This window comes from Leuciscus leuciscus, assembly GCF_965113295.1.
Source record: "Leuciscus leuciscus genome assembly, chromosome: 16".
Lineage (NCBI taxonomy): Eukaryota > Metazoa > Chordata > Actinopteri > Cypriniformes > Leuciscidae > Leuciscus > Leuciscus leuciscus.
The window spans coordinates 15,857,957-15,880,526 of NC_138740.1; the positions used below are offsets into that span (position 1 = coordinate 15,857,957).

General features: G+C 37.7%; 2 protein-coding genes across 2 annotated transcripts; one reads left to right on the plus strand and one right to left on the minus strand.

Annotated features, from left to right (window-relative positions):
• Positions 1 to 4,105: 4,105 nt before the first annotated feature.
• Positions 4,106 to 17,861, plus strand: aifm5 (apoptosis inducing factor mitochondria associated 5). Its single transcript, XM_082140373.1, has 19 exons — positions 4,106 to 5,249; positions 5,577 to 5,652; positions 5,897 to 6,006; positions 6,123 to 6,232; positions 7,757 to 7,801; positions 7,900 to 7,981; positions 8,069 to 8,181; positions 10,308 to 10,394; positions 10,471 to 10,562; positions 10,689 to 10,819; positions 12,686 to 12,801; positions 12,899 to 12,970; positions 13,844 to 13,907; positions 14,004 to 14,080; positions 14,164 to 14,281; positions 15,339 to 15,437; positions 15,533 to 15,608; positions 15,687 to 15,791; positions 17,071 to 17,861. The coding sequence occupies exons 1-19, from the start codon at positions 5,231 to 5,233 to the stop codon at positions 17,108 to 17,110; spliced, it is 1,632 nt and encodes a 543-aa protein (XP_081996499.1). The 5' UTR covers positions 4,106 to 5,230; the 3' UTR covers positions 17,111 to 17,861.
• Positions 17,862 to 19,585: 1,724 nt separating this feature from the next.
• On the minus strand, positions 19,586 to 22,333 carry liat1 (ligand of ATE1). The gene is made up of 2 exons (XM_082140372.1): positions 21,958 to 22,333; positions 19,586 to 20,215 (listed from the first exon to the last, which is right to left on the minus strand). Exons 1-2 carry the CDS (start codon positions 22,148 to 22,150, stop codon positions 19,896 to 19,898), a joined length of 513 nt encoding a protein of 170 aa, XP_081996498.1. The 5' UTR covers positions 22,151 to 22,333; the 3' UTR covers positions 19,586 to 19,895.
• Between the last annotated feature and the right edge of the window lie 237 nt (positions 22,334 to 22,570).

The following is a 22,570-nucleotide window of genomic DNA, read 5'->3' on the forward strand; positions in this document are numbered from 1 at the left end:
TTAATAGGAGCTATTTTTTTTTACAAACACAAGGTTTTAGTTCTGCTAGTTTATGTCATTGAATATGTGCTTTGTAAGCTAACTAGCCGAACTGTTTTACTATTATTTTGCACGTGTTATTTCACTCATATGGTGTAACTAAGGTTTATAGCAGGTGTTAACACTTAAAGGCACACTATGTAATATTTTTGGAGTAAAATATCCAAAAACCACTAGAACAATGTTATATATTTTGTTGACTTGTGTACTTACATTATCCCAAATGTTTCCAACAATTCCAGAGAAATCAGCTATTTTAACCAGTGTAACAGCCCGTGTCATTGTGTTGCCTGTTTATGACGTCATATCCACCTTACCCTCGATTTCCAGTGTTACTGAAACCATGGAAACACCAAAGACACCAGAGCCCGTCTATGGAGAGCCTGCCCACTCCCTATCCGATTGTTAAGTCTGACGTCACACGTCACGTGTAGCCTTTTCCGGGTCCAAGCGCTCCTCTCGTCCAGAAATAACAATGGTGGAACCTGTACATTTATTTACGATCACGTCCTTCTTAGTGAGGCACCCTTGGCGGTCAAAAAGGGTTTAAATTCCTTTAACACCAACAGAGTGGTTAGTGTAGCTCATCACTCAGGTGGCATAATTAAGGGTAGAGTCCAGGCATCAATGAAAAAGAAGATTTACAAGGTTGAAGTGAGTTAGCTCGGGACACGGGACACAGCACTGCGGCATTGTAAAAACACTCAATAATAACCAAAACACTAGCAAAAGCGGTAGGTAGGTAGAGAGGACCTGGACTTTGGACCCGGAAAGAGTATTATCGGAGAGTGGTTACGTCACGACTTAACAACCGAATTAAGTCCTATTGTACCGAATTTTGGTTGTAGTTCCACCAGAGTTCCACTGGGGGCGATCGCCCACGAGTGCAAAATGAATGGGAGTCTGTGGTGCTAGACGGCTAAATTTGTCTCTTTCACCCGATTGCCGTTTAGAAATCTCAGATGTGATCTTAGGTTTTGCAAGTTCAACATGGGTTATAGGTCGAAAGTTGAATGCACAAGTACTTATATCCTTTTGATTTCTTACAGGTTGAGTTGTTGTTGCCCATAACACGCTAGCATTCTGCTAATGAACGCTGATTGGTCAGTGAAGGACTGATTACGACGAGAGATACTGCTTGATGGCATCGTGGCATCAGAAGCGGGACCAGAAACAAACAAAACAAAAACTCGTCTAGCACGTGCATTTACCTGTGTCAGCTGTGTTGTCGACGCCTCGAGAGAAAACAAAGTGCAGAGCGCGAAAGCACCAAAGTGACTGAAGGATTGCCGTAAAGCAGTATCTCTGGTCATACGATGTGTATGACGTCATTGACATTTTAAAAGACTTTTTAAAGTGACTCTAAAAAATCGAACACGCAGTAATGTGTAATTTCTTTGCATCTCCTTTCGAAAACAACATTCAAATTACTAGACAAAAAATTATATCCTGAGAAAAGTGGATTTTGAGGGGTAAAGCGCCATAGACCTCCATTCATTCTGCACGCGTCCTGTGAGCGCCCTCATATGGAACCAGAGTGGATCTGCAATCAGTTCAGAAGCCGGAAGTTTACTGGGAGTGAAACTTCTCCCCTTATTAGACATTCTCTGAAAGACACCTTGATATGTTATATATTTTATCAGAAAGTTGAGCAAATGTTTGGATACCTTTACCGACAGAAAACAAATTGTTGTTATATAGCTCAACACGGTTAATCTTATTGTTTGAATCTCGTTTTCTTGATTTACCGCGAGTAACTTGTTTGTACCATGCCTCAGAGACAGCACAATTTGGTCAAGTTGCTAACATAGCAAAATCAGAAAGAGCTTTATTTTTAGTAACAGTAATAATTTTCTCCACCACACAATATATTTAAAAATTAACTGCATGCCATTTAGCACCACAAGTCATCCAGTTTTTATTAATATGATATTCTAATATTGATCTAGCTTACTGCAGTGTGCAACAAGTGTCTCACACCATCCACTGAGCGAACGCATATGTTATAACATAACTTTCAACACTCTCAAACGTGTTTTTAGTATGATTGTTTTGACCAGGTTAAACAGCGCTGTGTTACCCCACAATTTTAATTCAGCAAATAAACTGACCTGTATGAGTAACAAAGTTTAAGTTCAGGGAAGAAGGAGGCAGACGATAAACATAACTTTAATCGTAAAATAAACATAAACAAGACAAAACGGAAGGAGCGGTAGTGGCCTACTGCGGCATACAAGCATAATAAAAGCTCCGGAGCTCCTCCATCATGGGACTCTGTTTTGTGCAGGAGTCTCTCATTAGCATTTGCTCCACCGGCCTCGTTCCGCTGTAGGCTCCGCCCTACTTCATACTTCAAGTTAATACAACTTTAATACATTAGCTCATCCATGAACATTTCTGCCTGAGTCCTGTCAGATTGCTTTCCATCGGCTGTGGAGGTGAAGATGGCAACTCCCGTGATTCCACGCTCATTCACTGCGTCATCAAGCTACGCCTTTGTTACTGTTTTGAATAAGCGACCTCTAGTGGCGAAACTTGCATACTGTGCCTTTAACAGTGATTAACAACTATACAAATATTTGGGGTCCATGGTCTAGTGGGGTGCTATAAACCATTCAAGCTCATTTAATTAGAGAGAATAACCGGAAGCATGTCTATGTTCCCACAGCCTTATGTTCCCACAGCCCTAACCCTAACATACCTAAACCTACCCCTCACAGGAGGGAGACTTGTCTGGGGTGTTATTGGGCTATCCTTGTACCAGTACAAGCACTAAAACCTACCCTTCATAGGGGACATAGTTAAATGAGAGAACATAGGACTGTGGGAATATAGGGCTGTGGGAACATATGGTTGTGGGAACATAGGGCTGTGGGAACATAGGGCCTAATTTTCAAATTTTTCAGTAAAAAAAAAAAAATTCGTAGAAATGTGGGAACATAGGGCTGTGGGGACATAGGGCTGACCCCGAATAGCCACAATGTGATCCTGGTGTTGATCACTATGTCACAGGCTCTCGCCTCGGGAGAGAATTTCGCAGTTATATACAGGATTCCTGCATGCTGTCGTCGTTACACCAAATGAATGCAATCACCTTCATCACTTCACCTTCACCCTCATATCAAAGGGTATGTATTAAAATGTGTTCCAAACACATTCTAAATAACTCTGTATGCATCAGCAGCAGAAATCTTATATATAGCCACATACAGTACTGAACCAAAAGAGTCGGGATACACTGACTCTAGGAAGTGTTTTCTCTCCACTTCATCAAATGAGCTTATATGTTTTATAGCACCTCACCAGACTCCATTTAGATTTGTAGTTGTTAATCACTGTTAACACCTGCTATAGTTACCATAAGAGTGTAATCATAACACATATACAAGATAATAGTAAAACAGTTAATTAGATTACAAAGCACATATTCAGTGACAAAATACTAGCAGAACTAAAACTGTAAAATCCTTGTGTTGTTGCACACACGCACACACATTGAGCATAATGTTTGCATTGCAATATCTGGATTTATAAACCCCTGTGACTCTGATATAGACTCTCAATATTATATTGATGAGTCTTGATGTTTTCAAATATAAGCATTAAAAAAATAGTAATACTCCAGCAACCCCAAGGAAGTTTAATGCTGCCCTCTAGTGGTCTGGACCACTACTTCACCAGCTTCTTTCTCATATTTAACAGCCCTAAAGCTTTTGTCTTTTATGGCTGCAAAACATGTCAAAGTTTAATTTTTTTTAAAAATGTGAATACCTAATCTAAATATAGTGCATATCTTGCGATTGTTACATTCGGGTCAACAAAAGTTTTGACCTCTGAAGACAAAGATCTCTGCCGTGAGAACATTTTGTCCAGATTCTAGATGTTACATAAACTCTAATGATCTTACCTACACTGTAAAAAAGATTTTAAGTTATCAACTTGGCTATAACTTAAATTACATTAAACTGACTTACATTTTTTTGGACTTTTTTATAACTTGTATTGGTGAGTTAAAGCATTGTAAAAACATGTTGTCAACTAAATATGTTTTTTTTTTTTTACAGTTTAGAGTTTATTTAGCACCATGAATCTTGTTTTTTGTTTCCTTAGTATCTGAGACGTTTGTACCATGAGTTTATTTTGATTAAAAAATTGCATGCAAATAGATCCAGCTCTTTTATTTTACGTTTGTTATTCAACCCCTGCGTGACAACTTTATGTTTTGCTATAATTATCTATAAAAGACTATAATTGTCTTTTCTCTCTTATCTGCTAAGCATTCGGGGGAAGAATAAAGAATATCACTGTATACAATACACTCAGAAAATACAGCTGAAATAATGTCAGTTGTTGTTTCCACATTTAATGCTATAAAGTTCATGCAAAAAAAAAAAAAAAGCTCATAAATCAATTTTTTGCCAAAACAAATGTGACAAGATCTGTACAAAAAGTAAGATACTGACATCGTGTTACAATATCTCAGAAATTAGTACCTTTTAGATTTTGTACATTAGGATACTGCCCCAGTGACAGCTTTGCACCTTTTTTTCTGAAAGTGTAAAAGTTGGTTTGATTTGTCAAATTCAACAGTGATTCAACTTTGATCCATGATGCTGATTGCATGACTGGATCACTTGATAGTAAATAGAATAGTATTAGTATTTATTATATTAAAATCTTCTTTGTCAATATAAACCTTACTAATATCAATTGTATCTTGAAAGGAGCATGTGAGCACGAGCGTCAGTGTTTCAGAGAGAGGTGCAGAGTCACGCACTTTGCCCTATGCACATGTCTATTGTCGCGTGCTGCTTGCTCAGCCGTTCTCTCTTCTGTTGTCATGCCACAACAAATGGCATTGCTCTTCTACTACTAAATACCCTCTATACACTCTACGCAATCCTTTGGAAACTTTTAACGCTTTTGAAAACTCAATTTCCCCTTTTCCACCCACAAAACTCTAAATTTGACCTCTTTTGTTTTTTTGGAGTAACAAACTTCATGAGTGAGTTTGAGCATCCGAATGATGAAATGTCTAAAGGACAGGTCTGGTCTCCTGGATTAGGGGCTTGTGAACCGATCATTACGGTCATGACAGCCGTCCCAAGAGTTTGATTGTATCACAGCTGTCAGAAAGGATTGTTTGAAAATAAATTACTGGAGAAAGTCTTCTCTTAATGATTAATCAGTGATGTCTGAGAAAAAATCAGGTAAGCATACAATCATATTTTATTGAATTTTATTTAATTTATTTAATTTTAGGTTATTATTGTTTTTATGTTTTATTTTATTTATTTTTTGAGCATGAGTTTACTTTATCAGGTTACTTTGTTTGGTTAATCTGACATAAACTGAATCAATTCTTAATGTTTACACTGACAGTGTGACTATGCTGTTGACTAAACTGACGTTTCATAATCTAATTCATAATATGGTGTAGTTGAAATCATTGTGATATCATGCTTTTATCCGTGGCATTGTTCTTGCTATGTTGATGATTATGATTTATTATTTTACCCTGGTCATTACGGTTACAGGTTTAGTAGCTGGTTTGGATCCAGAGGAAGAGGTGACAGATGTCGTATGTGGCGAGTCAGATCTCAAAGATGGAGAGTAGGTTCCATAGAAATGCCTGCCATGTTCATGTGCATTATACTTATAATAAACATATTTATTTATGAAAGAACATTAAAAAGTCAAATTTTACTTTAATGTATTTGCATATTTATATTCTTGGATTACAACAGATTGCATCAGGTTTGCTTTTATGTCTGTAAATGTATTTTGTGTCATATGTTTTGTACATATACAGCTGTTGAAGGACAAGATTTCTGACTGTGTTGTTCTTGTGATCTAGAATGATGGAGGTGGAGGTTGGTGAGCACAATGTTTTGCTGGTACGCTGTGACGGGATGTACAGTGCCATCAGTAACCAATGCACACACTATGGTGCTCCACTGAGCAAAGGTAGTGCATTACGAATCAGTTTTGTCAATGTAAATCGAGTTTGGTGCAACTGACTTCTGTCTGTATATAAATAACATGGGAGAAGTGAAGTGTTAATACACCTTGTTCCTCTGCAGGGGTGCTGTCAGGTCACAGGGTCCGCTGTCCTTGGCATGGTTCCTGTTTCAATGTGAAGACCGGTGACTTGGAGGAGTATCCTGGGACTGACTGTCTGCCCTGCCACAAGGCACTGGGACATAGATTCACACACACATAACTAGAATACAGTATTGTACTGCTAAACATAATTTTTTTTTAAATGAATAATTTAAAGCTGCATTCTGTAACTTTTTTGGGTTAAAAATGATCCACAATAAAATTGAGCAGGTACATAACCAGCCAGTGTTCAACACTATCTGCTTGCCTTAGCTCGATTCAAAACGGTAAGCTTGTAATAATGTTTTTAATTCCAGTGGTACTGGTGGATTTCCACGGGAAATTCGAGCATGTCTTTGCGTCATTACGTCACATCTGTACACATAAAGAAGGTGTTCCGGTAAAGTATAATTTGCACGGTTTGACGTGATATGATAAGCGATCGTTAGATTTAATCAGGGCGATTTACTGCAATGCTTTTTTTCTCCTTAGTTGGTCAGAACAAAAGTGGATGTTACTTTCTTGTTCAGATGAAATTCTGAAATTCTTATGTTGGTCATACTTCCAAAAAGTAGAATCTGTGATTGCGAATGACAGTATCCACACCGACTGACAGCCGCACATTCTCCTCAAAACATTGGATTAATCCGCGCTGTGCCGAGGCACAACCCACGTAAAGTTGATAATTCCGTGAATAACTGCAATTGCAGATTTCGAACAGAGATGGCGACAAAGAGGAAAAACTACGGACTGTAGCTTTAAATAATATGTAAATGTATATTTAATGTAATATTTTATATATTGTATATAAATATTAGATTATTTATTATACATTAAAAATATTTAATTTAGCTTGTTCATTTAGTGTTTTCATTCACTAATTGCCAAAAGATTTTTTTTTTTTTATGTTTTTGAAAGTCCCGAATGCTCACCAAGGCTGGATTTGAAGCAGTAATACTGTGAAATATTTCAATATATTAAAAATGTAATTTATTCCTGTGATGGTAAAGCTGAATTTTCAGCATCATTACTGTCTTCAGTGTCACATGATCCTTCAGAAAATCATTCTTATATGCTGATTTTCTGCTCTAGATAATTTCTTATTATTATCAACTTTTATTCGGCAAGAATGCATTAAATTGATGAAAAGTGACAGTATAGACGTTTATAATGTTTAAAAAACTTTTAGCTAATCCTAGGGGGGGATAATAACTAACATTATAATAATAATGGAGCACCAATAATAATTGATAACTGAGCAGTGAATCAGCATATTAGAATGATTTATGAAGGATCATGTGACACTGAAGACTGGAGTAATGATGCTGAAAATTCAGCTTTGACATGACAGGAATAAATTACATTTTAAAATATAGTAACATAGAAAACAGTTATTTTAAATTGTAAAAATATTTCACAATGTAATTTTTTTTTTAATTATATATATATATATATATATATTACAAAATATACTATAAAAAATCTAATAAACTTCTTCTAAAAACATTTTAAAAATCCAAACTTTTAAATTTGGATGTCAAATTATTCTAAACTTTTGAGCGTCACTGTACATGCTAACATTTTTAAATGATTTAATCAGATTTTTTCTTGACAGGTGAAAGTTGAAAACAACAAAGTTTATGTGTCTGTAAAGAAAAGGGTAAAGTACCTTCATATAGACATGTTATCTTCTATAAAAAATGAATGAAACCAAAACCAAAATCAGGCCAGTTCTGACAGTAAAATCTCTCTGTGCAGATTCAGGGTCAGCCTAAACGTCTAAAATGGATGGGGGCCAGAGATCTAGGGGTGTCGCACACTGTGATGCTCCTAGGAGGAGGTGAGACAAATGCCTGATACAGATTTCCTTTATTTTCTGTGACAGTTTTGATGTTGGTGGATGCTGGTGTGTGTTTGTTGAGCACAGGCGCTGCCTCTTTGATGTGTGCTGAGACACTACGGCAAGAAAACTATGGCGGCAGGATTATTATGGTATCTAGAGACGAACTCCTTCCTTATGACAAAACCAGACTCAGCAAGGTAAGGCACATGATCTTTGAAAACTGATGCTAAAATAGTTTTTGCTGAAATAAAATGTTACATGTTAAAATTATCGTAAGGCACAGCAACACTCAAAAACTGAAATCAAAATTGATTTTTTTTTAAATGATTTATCCGTGCACATCATTTTTTTTCTTTAAAAAATAAATAAAATAATGAATGTACCCTCGTAATCTTTAATCAAAATAATGTCCCTCCCTCTTGCAACGGCATCTTTTCTCGTCTCTGATGACATGTTTACTGGCGCAAATGTTTAGTATTAAATAAGAATATGCTGATTGTTTTGGAAATCTTTTTCCACAGATACAGTATATTAAGCAGCACAACTGTTTTCAACATTGATAATAATAAAATAATTGTTTCGTGAGCAGCAAATCAGAATATTATAACAATTTCTGTAGGATCATGTGACACTGAAGACTGATGCAGAAAATTGAGCTTTGCCATCACAGCACATACTTTATACAGTGGGGAGAACAAGTATTTGATACACTGCCGATTTTGCAGGTTTTCCTTCTTACAAAGCAGAATTTTTATCATAGGTACTCTTCAACTGTGAGAGACGGAATCTAAAACAAAAATCCAGAAAATCACATTGTATGATTTTTAAATAATTAATTAGCATTTTATTGCATGACATAAGTATTTGATCACCTACCAACCAGTAAGAATTCCGGCTCTCACAGACCTGTTAGTTTTTCTTTCTTTCTCCACATTACCTGTATTAACTGCACCTGTTTGAACTCGTTACCTGTATAAAAGACACCTGTCCACACACTCAATCAAACAGACTCCAACCTCTCCACAATGGCCAAGACCAGAGAGCTGTGTAAGGACATCAGGGATAAAATTATAGACCTGCACAAGGCTGGGATGGGCTACAGGACAACAGGCAAGCAGCTTGGTGAGAAGGCAACAACTGTTGGCGCAGTTATTAGAAAATGGAAGAAGTTCAAGATGACGGTCAATCTCCCTCGGTCTGGGGCACCATGCAAGATCTCACCTCGTGGGGCATCAATGATCATGAGGAAGGTGAGGGATCAGCCCAGAACTACACGGCAGGACCTGGTCAATGACCTGAAGAAAGCTGGGACCACAGTCTCAAAGAAAACCATTAGTAACACACTACACCGTCATGGATTAAAATCCTGCAGCGCACGCAAGGTCCCCCTGCTCAAGCCAGCGCATGTCCAGGCTCGTCTGAAGTTTGCCAATGACCATCTGGATGATCAATGGGAGGAATGGGAGAAGGTCATGTGGTCTGATGAGACAAAAATAGAGCTTTTTGGTCTAAACTCCACTTACCGTGTTTGGAGGAAGAAGAAGGATGAGTACAACCCCAAGAACACCATCCCAACCGTGAAGCATGGAGGTGGAAACATCATTCTCTGGGGATGCTTTTCTGCAAAGGGGACAGGATGACTGCACCGTATTGAGGGGAGGATGGATGGGGCCATGTATCGCGAGATCTTGGTCAACAACCTCCTTCCCTCAGTAAGAGCATTGAAGATGGGTCGTGGCTGGGTCTTCCAGCATGACAACGACCCGAAACACACAGCCAGGGGAACTAAGGAGTGGCTCCATAAGAAGCATCTCAAGGTCCTGGAGTGGCCTAGCCAGTCTCCAGACCTGAACCCAATACAAAATCTTTGGAGGGAGCTGAAAGTCCGTATTGCTCAGCGACAGCCCCGAAACCTGAAGGATCTGGAGAAGGTCTGTATGGAGGAGTGGGCCAAAATCTCTGCTGCAGTGTCTGCAAACCTGGTCAAGAACTACAGGAAACGTATTATCTCTGTAATTGCAAACAAAGGTTTCTGTACCAAATATTAAGTTCTGCTTTTCTGATGTATCAAATACTTATGTCATGCAATAAAATGCAACTGAATTACTTAAAAATCATACAATGTGATTTTCTGGATTTTTGTTTTAGATTCCATCACTCACAGTTGAAGAGTACCTATGATAAAAATTACAGACTTCTACATGCTTTGTAAGTGGGAAAACCTGCAAAATCAGCAGTGCATCAAATACTTGTTCTCCCCACTGTATATATTTAATTTTTATTTTTTACATTGTTCTATTTTTAAAGTTTAATCTCGATTTAGGTAATGAATGCTGAGAGCGAAAGTCTCTTAATGAGAAGAATGGATTTTTTCCACAAGTATGATATTGAGGTCTGGCTGAAAAAAGAGGTGAGAGTGAATCTTGTGTTCTTTCTCATTTATACCACAAGAGACATATGATCTCTCAGAGTCGTTCTTTGTGCAGGCTTTATCGATTGATACAAACAAGAAAACAGTGACATTTGATGATGGCTTAATCCAGTGCTATGACCAAATCCTTATTGCAACAGGGTGCAGGTAAGTATCTGGTGATAATTAGTGATATAAAGTATTATTTAACCATCTAGATACAGTATTATTTTCATTGTTTACTCAACTTTCATCAACGCAGAACTTACGCACTGCTTGATCTTTGTTTTTCAGAGCAAAAGGCCTAGACTGCCCAGGTGCAGATCTGGAAAATGTGCTGATGCTGGAAACACCGGAGGATGCCAGGTGCATCCATTACACCTGTATGGGCTGCAGGACAGTCGTCGTAGGCACTTCCTTCATTGGTAAACACACTCACCACACTCTTCCCAGCACATCTGTAAGGCTAATGCTATCAGTTGACTTATGGATGTATCACAAAGAAGAATCATCAAAGATAGATAGATAGCCCTGGTGAGCATGATTTAAAAAAAAAAAAGTAAACATCTTTCCAACCTCAAGCTTTTGAACAGTAGTGTCGTGATTCCAATTCTGTGTCTTGTGTTTGGTAGGACTTTTATGTTGAAGTGTATTCTCAGTTCCCTTTGTTTCTGTGTTCATTCCTGTGTCATGTCGCCATGTTTGTAGTTTTTCCTGTTGATTAGTCTTCCCCAGGTGTGTCTTGTTACCTTGTTAAGCTTGTTTGCCCCTGTGTAGATATACCCTTTGTTCAGTTGTCTTTTATCAGTTGTTTTCTTTGCTTGTTGATGTGAAGCTGTGTTGGTCCTGGTCTTTGAATGTTGTTCCTGTTCCTGTTCCTGTTCCGGAAATTCAGTGTGAATTATTTTTGTTTGTGTTTGTAAATAAACTGTGCTGCATTTGGATTCTTGCTTCTTCTCAACCGTGACAAGTAGTGTATATACAATTTAAACATGGGCACTGAAACAAAACATCATAGAAATTTGTGAAATTATTTGTGAACGTCTATTCTTCACACAAAGCTATCATATGGTTATTAATATGGACCACTTTTTGTCACATAACGTGATGTATATAAACTTGCATGAAAAGGAATACTTCAAGGAGACAGGCTTTAAAGGGATAGTTCACCCAAAAATGAAAATTCTGTCAGTAATTATGCACCCTCATGTCGTTCCAACCCCGTAAGACCTTCGTTCATCTTCGGAACACAAATTAAGATATTCTTGATTAAATCTGAGAGCTGGATCACTCCTCCATAGGCTTCTAAGGGATTGAAACTGGCTGGCCCAGAAAAGTTATTAAAGACATCGTTAATATAGTCCAAGTGTGATGTACGTCATGCGCATCACACACATGACCAGCGTCGGCCAATAGTGAGCCTACGTGTGACGTACACCACAGAAGCGCTGCGCTATTACACTACGTGAACTCACTCGAGGCTCAGAGAGAAGGAAATGAATAGTGGAATAAAGTCGTTATTTTTGTTTACTTTTTGCGCACAAAAAGTATTCTCGTTGCTTGATAAACTTAAGATTGAGCCACTGTAGTTATTGGACTATATTAACGATGTCTTTAATAACTTTTCTGGGCCAGCCAGTTTCAATCCCTTAGAAGCCTATGGAGAAGTGATCCAGCTCTCAGATTTAATAAAAAAAAATCTTAATTTGTGTTCCGAAGATGAACGAAGGTCTTACGGGGTTGGAACGACATGAGGGTGAGTATTTACTGACAGAATTTTCATTTTTGGGTGAACTATCCCTTTAATAACAAATACTCAGGAAACTTAATTGAAAACTCAGGCTTAACTCAGGAGAAATACACACTGACGCTATCAATAATGAAAACTGACAAACACTATTGGAGAACTGAAGGCTTATAAACATTAACAAACAAAGGGAACTAATAAGTTAATTAACAAGACACAGGTGAATTAAATGAATAATTTAACAGACTGAGGAAAACTAGGTCACAGGACAGAACTAAAAACACAATAAAGGGGGGAACACAGAACATACATGTTACACTTTTATGGTGCTTTTTTAAATTTTTATATGGACAACCCCTGGTCACTGTCGTCTTTCTATGTGTAGAAAAGAGCAGCATGACCATTTTTCAGAACATCTCCTTTGTGTTCCACAGATGAATGAAAGTCATGTAGGTTTGGAACAACATAACATAAGGGTGATGACAAAGCATTATGTGAACTATTTTTTCAACATTGAAAAATATTTTTTTGTGCGGCATTGAAGGCATGGAAGTGGCGGCCTATATGATAGATATGGCCAGTAGTGTCACAATCATCGGAAGCAGTGAACTCCCTTATCAGAGGACTCTGGGCCCCGAAATAGGGAAGGTCACCATGATGGTATGTGATAAGGGCCAATACAACCATCTCATTATTTCAATATGTGCTTTATCTGCTTTATGATGATCCTCTTATTCTGTTTTGCTTGTTCTTCGAGATGCTGGAAGAGAGAGGGGTGACGTTCTACATGAATGACGCTGTCGCAGAGGTTCAAGGAGAAAATAGGAGGGTGAGGTCTAACTTGTTCTAAGTGTCATTTGTCTTAATTTATTTATTTATTTTTCAAAAAACAACGTAAGTCCATTCCGTTGGAAGTTAATTAACTGAAATAGATTATCAAGAACAATTAAAGGAGCCGTATGTAAGATTGTGGCCAAAACTGGTACTGCAATCACTTTCAAATAACTGTAGAGCGGTGTATTCCCTCCCCCTCCCCCTGACTTGAGGTTGCCAGATAGACTGCAGGATCGAGCAGGAACGTAGGCTGATACATAGCTGTGGTAACTAGAGCAGAGCTGGCAACCCCGATGCCGAAACACTACTGACTTCGTGATTGGTAGATAGGTGGAGGGTGGCGCTTCAGGCCAAAACACAAGATGACAACATCAACATCAGTTGAGGGCTGCAACTTCCCTTTTTAAATGACAATATCCTGGCCGGACTACTGTTGTCAGTGATATAAGTATTTGAAATGAACATGATTTCTTAATGTCTAGTGACATATCAGGGCCATTTTATGATTAATTGAAATACATTTCTTACATACAGCTCCTTTAACTGGACGATGGCCACTTTTGTTATACTTTATTTCAAGATGTCCTTGTTACAGTGTAACGCTGCCCCAAAATGGAGTGTCTGTAGTGTCACCAAACTTAGTGTAAATAGCGGCTGCCTTATACAAATAAGTACTGAGTAATATTACATTAACAACATGTACTTAACTTACTATACAGTTAGGGTTTAGTTTAGGTTAGTTGCTTTCTTGTAATTATGCTTTATTTACTGTTATTACTATAGTAAGTACATGTAACGGGGACACTATAAAATAAAGTGTTACTGAATTTTTCATCCAGTTTATTATGACTTGCATGTTTTTCCGCAGATTAAGGCGGTGAAACTGAAGAGCGGTCTTAAAATTGAAGCTGATGTGTTAATTGTTGGAATTGGTATGTACAGTCGAACTAAGAACAAAGTGCTACTTCAATTTAAATAACTGGAACAACAATTTTTGTGCTCTCGTCTCCCTATTATCTCAATACAAGGTGTCAATCCCAATTCAGAGTTTTTGAAAGGGACTCAGATAAATATGGACTCGAAGAACTATGTCATTGTGGATGAGGTGAGTGTTTATGACTAATTTCCTTGAGTTCAAACAATCATCTTACACTTCCAAACTCTTCAATTGTATCCCGGTCTGTCTAGTACATGAGGACCAACATAACAGACGTCTACTGCGCAGGAGATCTGACCTGCTTTCCTCTCAAAATGGCAAAAGGCCAGAAAGTGAGCATCGGCCACTGGCAGATAGCGCAGGCACATGGTAATCAAACATTTTTAGATGTGTACATCTGGTCATTTTGCCAACTTTTCGAAGCACATTAGCATAAAGACACAGTAAAGCTAACAGACGTGAACTAAAATACTTAATAGTGATGCACCGGCCAAAACGTGAATTTTTTGTTTATGCTCCACAAAGCACTGAAAATTTGTGCTTCTGCAGAATATTTTGGTTCACTGATGGAAATTCATTGAATGAAACTGTTCAAAGATGCGTTTTACTGTGTCAGCATAAATGGATAAGCTATAACAGGAAAATAACTTTACTACGACCTGTGAACACGACACCCTAAACACTATACCAACAATTACTCAAATTTAAAGGTGCTCTAAGCGATGTCACACATTTTTTTAAGCCGGATTCTTTTTTTGTCGCATCCAGCAAACCTCTCCTCACTATCTGCTAGCTGCCTGTCCCCTGAACACACTGGAAAAAAACGCGGTCTCTGTAGAAAGCCCAGGCTCCACACACGGCAAGAAAGACAAAGTGGCCCAGCCTGGACCACAAAACATAACAAACAGTGTTCCAGCCTATAACCGACAAGAATGATTTGGGGGGGGGGGGGGGGGGGGGGGGGGGTTAGTGCGCGTACACATGAAAGGAGTGTGTGGAGTGGAGGAGAGAGAAGCATGAAGAGGGAAGTTAGCTAGAGGAAAGATGTACTAGACAACGACAACGACTAACGTTAGAATTATATTCTCTTTAATTTTGAAGGAGAAGGAACGCGCAAAGTCCCGAATTTACATCGGAAAAGCACGGAAGGTAGGGGGAGGGGACGGAATGAGGAGGAGGGAGGGTCGAGCTAGCCTCCATTTTGTTTGACAATACTTCGAACGTCAACAAGAAGTGACGTCACCCAACATCACTTAGAGCACCTTTAAGTTCCAACACTTCATTACCAGTTTTGGATTTAGCTGAATGAAAACTTTGATTTTGGTTTCAGTAAAAAATCATTTTGTTGCATCACTACAGGTAGTCTTTAATTACAAGCATGAAAAGAAACGTTGCTTTGATACTATTATAACATTTTCCTTATTAGGAAGGATCGCAGCCTTGAGCATGTTGCGCAGGGAGGTGGAGCTAAACTCAGTGCCATTCTATTGGACCGTCCTGCTTGGGAAAACCATTCGTTACACGGGTACAGCCTTTTACTTACATTGCCCGACGTGCTTTAAGGATTGTAAAATATGAGTATTTGTACGTAATTATGTTCTTATTCTTCATTATGCACAGGGTACGGGGAGGGATACACTGAGTTGGTGCTGAAAGGGAAATTTGAGAACATGAAGTTTTTGGCACTTTACCTCAAGTAAGAAGCTTGTAAGAAGTCTTTATACCCGTTTTCTCTTTCAAATGTGAAATATTGGCTTTGTACTTTTAAATACAGGCATGGTGAGGTGGTGGCTGCAGCAGGATTGAATGTTGAACCGGCTGTCTCTGTGGTGGCAGAAAGGTTGGCAGAAGGAAGAGTGATTACAAAGGCGGAAGCAGAGTGAGTGAGAACTCAAATTCAGTGATGTTAGAAGTGCACTAAATAATTTATTCATCATTCATTTTATTCATCATTCTAAACTGATACAGTCTTAGCTGGTTAGCATTAACCTAGTTAACCCCTGCTGGGTTCCACTTCTTTTTTTTGGCATGCAGCAAATAATGTTAATATTTCATTATAGTTTAGTTTACCCACTATACTATACATAGATGAGGCAAAACATTAAGAACACCTGAACAATGGCTGCATCCGAAGTTGCATACTTACTATATAGTTGGCGAAAAACAGTATGTAGAATAGTATGTCTGAATAGTAGGCGTAAAGTACCCGGATGACCTACTACTCCGCATCTAATGGACACTTTACTATCCCCTGAGGCCACAGGAGAGGATTTGTGAATGGTAGTGAATTGATGCAACTGATACTGGTTGGTCACATGACAATGACAACATGACGGATGTCTCAGAACATTCTCAGAACTTTGGCTAACGTTCAGACAAGGTTCTCTCAAAGTTCTGAATAAATATTATTCCAGTAATGTTAATAGAACTTTCATTCAAAGTTATATTGTCTTAAATAATGTTCTCAATTTTTTTAGCACAAAAACATATTTTATACACAGTTTATTTTCTGAAACATTTTTGTTGGATGTTCGTCTAGCATTTTTTAAATGTTACCACTTGGTTCATTAGAACTTGCCTAGAGAACATTCAAAAGTAACGTTCCCATAATGTTTGCAAAATGATAAAATGGTATATTTCCTTAAAATTTTTATAACCAAGAAATTATTATCATAATATTTTTTTTTAAACTTGACGTTTTGAACTTAACTTAATTAATTATAACCTAATGGGAACCTTAGCAAAACGTTTTTAGAACATATTTTTGTTAGCTGGGTACACACATTCATACGACAACAGTCGCAAAGTAATTACTTATTCAAAAGAAGTACCTTCGGAGAGTATGCGATTTCGGACACAGACGGTGAGAAGGAAAAAGCTGGTCATGTGATCTCAAAATGGCCGCCACCATGATGGAGGTACCACCCTAATGGAGATTAAGAGTTACTTTTTCTATGCAACTGATATGGATTATTCTTCAAATGTGAGTGTACAATTTTTTTAAACATTTAGTGAACGATTAATTTCTTCAGATATAAAAAACATTTATGTAGAAAAAATGCTTGGTTCACTTTTTAAAGAGGCTAAATGCGACCACATACTGGCAGAGCTCTGATGTATTGTTAATGTTTTTACCTGAGGTTTTCTTTTTATTATAGGTCAGATGACCTTAGCTGGCTGAAGCTGCCGCCCATGTGACCACTGACAAACAGTTTGAACTCCGAATGATCAGAATTCAGCCATTCCACAGTCCATCCCATCCAATCATGCCTTTACTCAGAAGATGTTTTTGTAACATTTATTAAGGCCAGTACATTACAGTATGTCTCTTAAAGAGCTTTCTACACAGTTCACAGAGAGTTTGCCATTTGAACATGGATATTCAGAGAGGAGACCCACTACCCAAGTGCAACTAAGAGAAGAAGAGAAGCTTTTATTCTGTTCTTGCTGCGGTTCCAAAGACAGAGTTTGCCGGTTAGCTCAGGTTCACATTTTTTCAATACTGAATATGAACACAATGCTTCAATCGTATATTTATTCTAATCATTATTATTTATTAAGATAACATTTAGGAATGAGCTTATGAAAGATGATTTTTTTTTTTTCGTATCTGGTTTGTATAGTATTTACTCAGTGTTCAAATGGAAAAGTAGATGAATTAATCAAATCTTAAGTACAGTCACTCTGGCATACTGTGTGCTTGATGGATCTAGGTGGCGTAGTTGGTCATCAAGCTGTGAAATGGAGCATGGGTAGTGGAAAAACAGACAATCACTGAGCGCACATCCAATCATAGCGCTTAGCAGGATTAGATGAACACAGAGCGATGGATGCTGAATGTGATGGTGGTCACAAAAGCGATGTTACAAAAGGGCAAATTACAAAAGAAATGCTGAGCTGCTCTCTTATATCGCCTCTTATTCTCTATCTCTTCTGCCACGCAACCCAGTTTTTTGCTTCCAAATCCTCATAATTCACTTCTGTTCTTATCAGGAAGAATTTGTGCAGAGATATATGGGTCATATACGACAGTCCAAATCTGGAGGTGAAATGTGGGCCATGAAATAGGGCTTAGAACTTAAGAAGCTATCGCAGAGAATTGAAAAGATCCCTTTATCAAGTACACTAGATGGTAAAAATCTAACATTAACATTTTCCATTAACAATTAGTTAGTTAGGTGAACTGCCTATAGTTTTTATACACACACACATACATTTTATTGCTATTATTGAGACAGAGCAGTTATCCACAAAATGCACAAAAGAAAGGAGAAGAAGCTTTGCTATACTTGACATTTTGTCATTCTGTACAGACTGATATTGCTGATAAGCACAATATCACTTTTATTTTTATGACTTCCATGTTGGTCCGGTTTTTCTATCAGGAAGCATGTTGCAGTTCTAATGCATTTTTAAAATAATGCATATAAAGGAGCCCTTTAACCCTCTAGGCCTCTTTTTTGCTTCATCGGAATGGGATGACACTTGGTGACTTTTGCCGCATTAGCTATGTAAATACACAAAACTAATTGGAAATACGAAAACTCAGAGAATCTTTTGGTGGAACAAACTACAAATCAGCCACTATGCAGATAAAAAGCACAGCAATGAAGAATTATCACTATCCATTCCTGATTTTGTTAGTTTTTTTTAAAGTATTAAATACTGAATAACAAAAATGCTTTCCATGTGTTCCCTTTCTAACAAAAATGTTAATGATTGATTGTAATCATAATGCAAAACCTGACACTTATCTAACAAAAAATATCTAAACCTTGACTAAATGTAGTCTTTTAGAATGTCTAATATATATCTAAATGCAAAACCTAATAAAATTAAGAAATTATCTCTAAAAAAACAACCTCTATATATTTATAGGGAGCTAATTAGGTGTTTTTAACGTTTTTACGCATCCACATGGTACTAATCTTTTTTTTTTTTTTTTGATTTTAAAAGGATCATTTTAATGTGAAATATTGCATTTATTGAAAAATAATAAAAAAGTATATATATAATTCTAATGGGAAAAATAGCTCATCAAAATTGTATAAATATTGCATAGTATCATAAAATCCCCTCAAAATTCTAAATAATAATCAAAAAATATTATTTAACAAAAATATATTACATTGATTTTCAAGGCTTCAGTCACTCTTGACCGAGAAGGAGCCAAGTGTGACCCCTAAACTAAGAGGTCCAGGGGGGTTAAGAGGTCATTTCCCACTGCAAGATGTGAACACAGGATGGCAACCATATTTTAGAGTTTTAGCTTATAATGTTATCATCATCGTTTTAGATACAGCACAGTAAGGAATGAATTGTTTGAATGTACACATGAGTCGCCATGATAATAGTCAGACGACAGTCACACACACGGTTATTTATATCAGAACAAACATTACAATGTGCTGCAAAACAAGTGTATCATTTGCACTGGTTGGGCAGTTTTAGTCACTGTTACTCATTCATGGTCTTGTTTTTTAAATACAACACAAGTTTGTCATGCTCATAAACATCTGTAACCCTTAAAAAGCAATAAATGATTATGTTTTTCTGGTTTAGACTTTGTTACTTTCATTAATTATAGTGGTTTGTTTGATACAAGAGTGTGAGAATATACGTATTCAAGGTAAGATGCTTTAATGTTTTTGAAAGAAGTCTCTTATGCTCACCAAAACTTAAAATAACTTTAATATATCATAAAATGATTCAGTAAATGGCTGACTGCATGAAAACAATGCATGAAAAGTGGTAACAAAACCAGAGATCGATGTATAGGCACAATATAATGCACTATATAACAGTAGGCCTCCATGTGAGAGTATCTGATTGCACATTCAGGCCTAAATAACTTTCTAACTACAGTTATGTTACTAATAACACCACAAAAACCTGTTCATATCTAACAGACTCTGCACATGATAGTAGACCTGATAATAAGACAAAGTTCTTCAAGTTAAAACTCCAGGCTTGTTTTGTGTATTTAGTTTTGAGGTGTTTGAGTCTGTGCACAAACCGGTGTGAATGTTCTTGATGCCATGTAACGTTTCCGGCGATTGGCTCTGTAGACCTCCAACCGCTGGGCCTCTGCAATGGGGTCTTCCAGAGCTCCTTCCCACCTCAAGCTGTCCTGTCCAAGGTGGGTCAAATCAGATTTGTCCTCCTCAGTCGGAACCGAAGCCACTTCTGATACAACCTTGGGGTCTTTGGATTTGCTGCTCTTTCGTTCTTTGGCTTTGGCATGACCTTTGCCCTGAGCATCACTTATCTCTCCGTTGGTCCACTGCTCTGTCTGGAGTTTCTCTGGAGGGAGGAAAGACGGGATGATGGATAAAAATATATTTTATTTCGTTGGCAGCACTGGAAAATTACTATTCCTATGCCTTGAATACCAATTAAATATCTAAACATCCTTACAGCAAGATTTGTTTATTTAAACTACAAATGATATTTAGACTTTTCAGATAATGTGCTGTATCTTAAATATCCATGAATTTTGCATTGTCCTATTAGCAGATTTTTTTTCTCCACAAGTTTAAAGCATAAATTAAATTGAAACAGTATTACATTTAAAATTAAAATGATTTAAAGGGACATTTGACCTAAACCGTGAACATTATGTTATCATTTACTCACCTTCAAACATTATGTCATCATTTACTCACCTTCATGTCATTCAGAACCTGTATGGGTTTCTGTCTTCTGCAGATCATAAAAGAAGATATTTCGAAGAATGTTCATAATCAATCAGTTTTTGGATATAATTGACTTCTATTGTATAGAAAGAAAAACATTGAGACATTTCTCAAAATAAGAAAGTCACACAAGCTTGGAAGGACGAGTAAATGATGACAGAATTTTCATTTTTAGAAAAACTATGCTTTTAAAGGCCCATTGAAGTGTCTTGAAATGCACAGAGTTCAATGTGTTGACGTAATTTCCACTGAAACAGGAAGACATGGAGTGGGATGTATCGAGTAGCTCCTCCCCCTTTTAAAATAGTCAATAGCATTTCATTTATATCCCAGCTTGGCCAGAGCTGTTGAGCTCAGCAAAGCCGCATTTGACAGCCGCAGTCTAATCGATTTCTCATTCAGATTTAATATAACTATAACTAAAGCAAAACAGTGAAAGTAATCATGCAGAGGATGTGTAGTTTGAAAAGTACTGTATGTAATTTATGATTCTCATTTACTCGTCAGTGCTGTTTCTAATGGCGAGTCTGTCTAAACGTTTAATGCTTATTATGTTTAATACGCTCGTGAGCAACCTTTTGAAACCTAAAATGACAAATGGGACACCCTGCGATCTTGTGGACTTAACGGACACACGCACACGGTAGCCATTGCAAGTACCCAAGACTGGCCCTGTCCCAAATGGCACACTTCATAGGCACTTTCGGTCTTGTGGACTTACAATGGCTGCCGCGTGCGCGTGTCCGTTAAGTCCGTGAGACCGTAGGGTGTCCCATTTGTCATTTTAGGCCTCAGAAGGGTGCTCACGAGCGCCCCCTTTGCGGCCGATATGTGCCCTCGATGCGCACTTTTGCCGAGCCCGCACTGATGCGGACTCCGCAGCAGACTTCTTCCCGACAGTCAAAGCGGCATTACGTCACGAAAGTGCGGACTCATAGGAAGACCACGAGTGCTTAGGGTGCCAATTGGGACAGGGCCTATAGGTGCATATGAAGTGTGCCATTTTGTACAGGGCCTTCCTTGTATTCTATCTTCATCACACTCCAGCACAGTAGGTGGCGGTGTGCACCTTTTCAATTGGTTTGCAGCCCGCCAAATCCACAGAAAAAAGAAAACTGTAAGTTTTCAATGCTTATAACTTGTAAATGCGTAAATTTTGTCATTGTTTTGGACAACACTAGGTTATAGATAAACTTGAAGGCTAACAGACTACTAAAAGCCAAACAACTTAAATTGTGATTTCATGGGGACTTTAAGATTTATTGTTTTCCATTTGCTACTTACTTGCTTACTTTATTTATTTCACCAATGACCAGGTAAAGCGTTCACAAGTTTTTAAAACCAACTCACCTGAATCCTTAGTTTGGTTAATACAATTCCTCGATTTCCTTTTCTCTTTTGTTGGGTCTTTCCTTTTCTTTTTGCTCTCTTTCATTGTGCCAGTCAAAGGTGGGACGTGAAATCCTTTTTTATCTGAAATCTCCTGCCGCATGTTTGTTGTTTGAGAAGCACCTTTAATCCGTTTTTCTCTAAACGATGCCATTACTCACAGCTTTCCCAGCACTTTAAAACGAGAACATTGCTTATAAAGACTTTGAATATACTTTAAATACAAATTCCATTTTAATGAGCATTAAAACTTAAAAGAGATATTATTACATCAACATCTATAAACAAGTAGGTTGCGCACGCGATAGAACGATAGAACTCACAGCGTTCTATCAAAGTGAAGGTCGTTTGAGCGTGATGACGCATCTCCATGGAAACGGAACTCCTCCCATGTGCCCAACAGCAATGGGGGAAACAATCTTATTTTCCAAGAGCACTTGCAATAGAATAACAGCACGCATAATATTTAAATCATCACCAATTTTATTCATCCGTATACGAAAGAAAAAATGCATAATGTGCTTTTGGCTCAGACACTGACCCTATATTTAGAACAAGACCGTCAGTTAGTGAG

Coding starts and splice junctions, on each gene's coding strand:
- aifm5 (XM_082140373.1), top strand. Junction 7,802..7,899: donor ATGTGTCTGTAAAGAAAAGG/GTAAAGTACCTT, acceptor CTCTCTGTGCAG/ATTCAGGGTCAGCCTAAACG. Junction 14,282..15,338: donor GCAGATAGCGCAGGCACATG/GTAATCAAACAT, acceptor TTTCCTTATTAG/GAAGGATCGCAGCCTTGAGC.
- liat1 (XM_082140372.1), bottom strand. CDS start 22,150: ATGGCATCGTTTAGAGAAAAACGGATTAAAGGTGCTTCTCAAACAACA. Junction 20,216..21,957: donor TAACCAAACTAAGGATTCAG/GTGAGTTGGTTT, acceptor TCCTCCCTCCAG/AGAAACTCCAGACAGAGCAG.